The sequence below is a fragment of the Octopus bimaculoides genome, chromosome 20 (genome assembly GCF_046866305.1).
Source record: "Octopus bimaculoides isolate indiv1 chromosome 20, ASM4686630v1, whole genome shotgun sequence".
NCBI classification, from domain to species: Eukaryota; Metazoa; Mollusca; class Cephalopoda; order Octopoda; family Octopodidae; genus Octopus; species Octopus bimaculoides.
Genome location: NC_142947.1, coordinates 34,532,414 through 34,538,413, shown reverse-complemented (window position 1 = coordinate 34,538,413; position 6,000 = coordinate 34,532,414). Strand labels below are relative to the sequence as shown.

Genomic DNA, 6,000 nt, shown 5'->3' with positions numbered 1-6,000 from the left:
CATAATGTCCTCAACATTAACATTATTTCTTATTTAATACATTCCATTCTAAATGTCATTTTAAGGGGTCACTTCATTGGCGATGTTGGCGAGTATTTTAAAACATAAGTGGTTACGCTTCATAGCATTCTTGATATGAGTCGCTGATCGGCAATTATTTTATAAGTGTATATTAACACTAGCTTTCCGTATACGGGTGGCATCAAATCATCTTGCACTTGTAAGGCATACCTTACCCATAGATATCAGGTGACAAATTTGACGAGGAGGGACTGGTCGTTTAAACCGACTCCAGTACTCGATTGTTACTTATTTTATAGAGCCCGAAAGATTGACAGGTTAAGTTGACCTTGGCAGCGTTTTAACTCGAAGTATGAGAGACATAACTAAGTATCGCAAGGTACTTTGTTCCAAGCTATACTGGTTTTGCGTGTCAATCAGTGTCTATTAATAACCATTTTGAGTTCTAAGAGAGAAAGACCATCCATTTAAATAGAAGTTGGATGATTGGTGTGGCTTAACAGTAAAAATAATGATCGACCCTATCACTGGACTTCGGAAGAATGCTAGATAAAAATCGATCTCGGCTGGATTTGAAAATGAAAGTAACTAAATGCCACAAAGCATTTTTGCTCACCCTCAACGATTCTGTTACCCACTGCAAGAATTTAGTAAGTGTATAATTGGAAGTTATACAAATTAAAGTCTCACATCATATCTCTTTACAACAAAGTAATTACTACGCGGTCAATGAGCTGCTAAAGATAGCAGCCAAATCTAGATAAAATCATAACCCACTGTTAAAAGAATTAAAAGTTAAAGGATAACATATTGGATAATGCAGTCTCTGGTAAACAAAAAGACGAAATGGTCATGGCTGGATAAGCTTAAATCACAGATCTGCCCCTTAAGTTTTTTTCCTGTGGCTGAGCAACAGCAAAAATTGATACTGAAGTGAGCAGAAAGAAATATATTACATCGGTTAGTTGATATTTTAGTCTATAGGCCCATCATCATTACCATCATCTCCACTTCACCTCTAGTCGTCGTCGTCGTCGTCGTCCTCCTCCTCGTCCTCCTCCTCGTCCTCCTCCCCCTCCTCGTCCTCCTCCCCCTCCTCGTCCTCCTCCCCCTCCTCGTCCTCCTCCTCCTCCTCCTCATCCTCATCAGGTCAGGCTTGTTTGGATTCACATGACCTTGATCCTCCACCCGTCTTTATCTTCCATGACAGGTCACTATTCTTTACAGTTACACCCCGGTATTATCTGCCAGCTGATCGGATCAATGTATGTCTTTTGCAGGGCGACTAACGTAACTTTGACCATGTACCCCGAAGTGAGATCTTCATCTCATAATTTCTGTTACTCCAAGGGAATATAAAATCTCGATACTTTAGAAATATTACTAACATCCACTAACATCACTAATGATGGTCGTGTGGAATAGGCTTCTTTGACTTCTTTTTCTGGAGCATGTGAAGGAGAGAGCGCACTCAATGAAAATCACAGATATGAATCATCTGAATGAATTCAAACTGACGGAAATGTGGACGTACTGAATCAGATTCATGTGAATCTCGCAAGCCGCATCGAACTTGGATAACATGTGGTGGAAACCATGTTAAAAATGTTATTTTTTAATGTAGTTGAATAGAATTATTGAAAATATGCAGTTTAGCCTATGTACCCAGACTTTACGGTCACTCTGTATAATCATCGTTTATTTTTTTAACAGGCACGAAGTATCAGAAAGTTGGCGATCAGAAAGTTGGCAACGTTTTGATCGAGTCAAAAATAACACTAGACAAACGCCACCTTTCTCTAGACTAACACTAACCCAGTTCTTTATTGGAAATACGTACACGTATTTTGAAACAGCCTGGTAAATCTGTAATTTTTCAGGAGAATGTCCTATTTTTACTAACCAAAAGATATTTTTCTACAACTTTGGAGTATCTTGGTGGGAGGAGCAATCACGTCAGGTGATCTTGAAATTGCCAACATCCCGACAAGACACGAGCACTTTTAATTTAGCTCCCCACCCGTCACCTTACAACACACACTGAGTTGATGTATACATACATACGCATGTATGTATACAAATATATAAGGACATTAGCATGCAAAGATATGTCTGTCTGTCTGTCTGTATGTATGTATTTATATATGTACGTACGTACGTACGTATGTATATATGTATGTATGTAAACATGATATTTGTAAGCATGTAGACACACACACACACACACACACACACACATATATACATCCACACACATCCACACACACACACACACACACACACATATATATATATATACACACACACCCACACTCACATTTACACACACATATATGCATGCATGTATGTATGTATTCGTATGTATCTATTCAAACGTGTATGCATGTGAGAGCATGTGTAGATGTATATATTTAAGTCTGTCTGCCTCTCTATCTGTCTCTCTGCTTGTCTGTCTGTTTGTATGTGTGTATGTATGTACATAAGTACGTATGCACGCACATGGTGCGGCGGCGGCAGGGAAATTTCTTGGCGAGCAGTACTCGTAGTGTTTAGACGGTAGGTGGCAGGGTTCTAACATTATGAAAATCAATGTATATATGAAGTAAGTACCTGCTGTTGAAGAACTGACGTGTTCCTCTCGAAACTGGTATTACCTTATACTAAGCAGTGTCATGAGCCAACGAACAGTTTCTGTCATTCGTATTCAATTCTAAGAGGATTTATTGTGCACTTTCAACATGCCTGTGGACAGCGCCGCTACTCCAGATGATCTCCGACAAGTGAGTAATATTTTTCTTTCTACACATCCACCCCGCTCTCTCTCTCTCTCTCTCTCTCTCTCTCTGCGGAAGGGAGCATCAACACCAATAATTAATAATTTCCATTATCACCAACGGTTGACAAAAAAAAAAAAAAAAAAAAATCGGGTTAGGTACTACTATCACTCGGCGAGCTGGCAGAATCGTTAGCACGCCGGGCGAAATGCTTAGCGGTATTTCGTCTGTTGCTACGGTCTGAGTTCAAATTCCGCCGAGGTCGACTTTGCCGTTTATCCTTTCAGGGTCGATAAATTAAAGTACCAGTTGTGTACTGAGGTCGATCTAATCGACTGGCCTCCTCCTCGAAAATTTCAGGCCTTGTGCCTATAATAGAAAAGATTATTATTATTATTATTATAAAGTATAATAATATTGGTTTCAGATTTTGGCACAGGGTCAACAGTTATTGAGGAGAGGGGTAAGTCGATTGTACTTATTTTATCGACCTCGAAAGAAAGGCTAAGTCGACCTCCGCGGAATTTGAATTCAGAACGTAAAGAAAGACAAAATGCCGTTAAGCATTTCTCCCGGAGTGATAACGGTGCTGCCTGCTCGCAGCCTTAATAATAATAATAATAATAATAATAATAATAATAATAATAATAATAAAAAAAAAAAAAATAATAACAACAACAATAATAATAATAATAATAATAATAATAATAATAAAAAAAATAAAAAAAATAATAATAACAACAACAACAATAATAATAATAATAATAATAATAATAATAATAATTGATAACAATGATGATGATGACGATTTCTTTATTCTTTTTTCTTTTATAATGATTACGTTGTTGAAACTGATAACAATTGTTTCTTTATTTGCCACTAGCGCCCCATTCATATGTTCATACAACGAACATGCATAGGGATAGTAGTGGTGAAGCATTTCAAGCCGTTTGTAGGGAAGAACTAATCAAAGATGTATAAAAAGAGAGAAGCTAGAAGACGTTTTACGAAATATTTACATGATAATAATGTTTTTAAAAATCACACAGAATAATTACACAAAATATACAATTATATATAAAAAGACATATATTAAAAACCAGGTATTCATTTAAAAGGTAAAAAAAAAGAATACCTGGGTGTCAACGCACCAATATACGAGTGGGAAACTGATACCAAAGTTCAATAACAATACACATGTAATAACTCTTTCCTTGCTCACCCTTCCGTTGATCACCCTTCCGTTGATCACCCTTCCGTTGATCACCCTTCCGTTGATCACCCTTCCGTTGATCACCCTTCCGTTGATCACCCTTCACCTCTATGTACCCCGGTTCTAAATACTCTTTCATACTAAAACTACCTGTGAGGAGTTTAGACTTTGGATTGGGCACAGCAGGGCCCGCGTCCACGTAGTGTTCATATAAAAAAAGTTTATGTGCTTTTCTTACACTATTCTTACAAATACTGTATTCAGTTCAAGGAACATAGAGTCAGCACCAATTTCCTCTTTAATATATAGTGCGATTTTAAGGCGGTGCGTTGGCAGAAACGTTAGCACCCCAGGCCAAACGCTTAGCAGCATTTCATCCGTCTTTTCGTTCTGAATTCAGTTTCCACCGAGGTTCTCTTTTCTTTTGGGGTCGATGAAATAAGTACCAGTTGAGCACTGCGGTCAATGTAGTCGGCTTACCTCTTCTCCTGAACTTTCTGGCCTTGTGCCAAAATTTGAAACCAATGTATATCGCGTTTTTTAATATTTGGTGCACACACTTTAGGAAGTTCCTCAGGTCCTTGTTTGTTTTGTGAAGAACCGTGAATCCCCGCTTGGAGTGGCGGGGTGAAGGGATGAGAACTGGGCCCCCGCCTCTATTTTCTTCTCTCTTCTTCCTTCTGTGGCAGGGGTAGGCGGGATTTGTTCTTTCTCACACTTTTTAACTGCATTGTCTCGGACTACGTTTTTTTTCCCATTAAGAGGCTTCATTCCTATTTCTGGGTTTCATACTGGTTGAAAATGCTTGCTAGTCTTGCATTTACTCCTTATTCTCATTACATGATGAAAGGGTTGAGGTCGGACCTCGTTGTGTGGAAGGACTTTAGGGATGTTTTACTTGTCATCTTTGACATCTTTTTACTGAATTTGCTGCAGCTTTTCACTTTCTGTTATAGCCTTTCCAATTCTGTAGGGTTAAAACTTTTTCAATAGTTTTTACTGTTACAGTTGTAGCATCTTGTTTTCCTTAACTGGATTGTCAATTTTATTACCTCACCCTTAGGTCTCGTAGCGAGACACAGCTCCTGTATTGTCACGTAGTCCTCGGGTATCATCAGGACATGTAAAGTCATGGTAACCCTCCCAAATACATGTCATTCTCTATCACTTCCTCATTGATTATCAGGCAATATTGTATGGAAAAAATAACAGCCATAGATCGATGCCGTAATCCATAACTATCACTATTATTTTGGTATTTTATCGAACCATGTAATCAAGCATCAGTCTATGAACGGTTTGTGTCGTGTTTGCTGGGATTGTTACCTTTCTTCATCTTCTGTTTTAAATACCGTACAAACTGTCTGAACATTTTTTTTACTTTCTGATGTAGGATATCTTATTCTGTTCATTGAAACACGCCAGTATTACTTGTGGAAATAATAATAATAATAATAATAATAATAATAATAATAATAATAATAATAATAATAATAATAATAATAATAATAATAATAATAATAATAATAATAATAATAATAATAATAACTGACTGGCTGGAGAAGGCGTTGCATGGTAGATTCCCAAAGATAGTTTCAGCAAATAGTAGTAGTGAGACATAGTTATGACTGCAGAAAGGAAAACTGAAGAGGGAGACAGAAAGGTTGTTAGTAGCTGCATAAGATCAAGTATTAAGGACTAATCGGATAAAAACCAAGATAGGCAAAAATCAAGTAAATTCCTAATGTAGATTATACAAATCAAAAGAGGAAAGCGTTACTCATATATTAAGTGAATGTAGCATGCTGGCACAAAAAGAATACAAGAAAAGATATGACTACCTAGGGAGAACAATCCACTGGGAGCGGTGTAGAAAGCTTGAATTTGAACATACTGCTAAATAGTATGAACATGAACCTAGTAAAGTACTAGAAAGTTAGAAATACAAGATGTTGTGGGACTTTAACATTCAAACTGACCGAGTAATGGAGG

At 37.4% G+C, this 6,000-nt stretch overlaps 1 protein-coding gene across 1 annotated transcript in view; it reads left to right on the top strand.

Moving 5' to 3' along the window:
• Nucleotides 1-2,516: 2,516 nt before the first annotated feature.
• LOC106879734 (monocarboxylate transporter 9) overlaps nt 2,517-6,000 on the top strand; it is a 68,666-nt gene continuing 65,182 nt past the window's right edge. Inside the window, exon 1 of the mRNA XM_052975177.2 lies at nt 2,517-2,801. Coding sequence (XP_052831137.1) covers nt 2,760-2,801 — 42 coding nt within the window. The 5' untranslated portion in view covers nt 2,517-2,759. The remainder of the gene's footprint in view (nt 2,802-6,000) is intronic.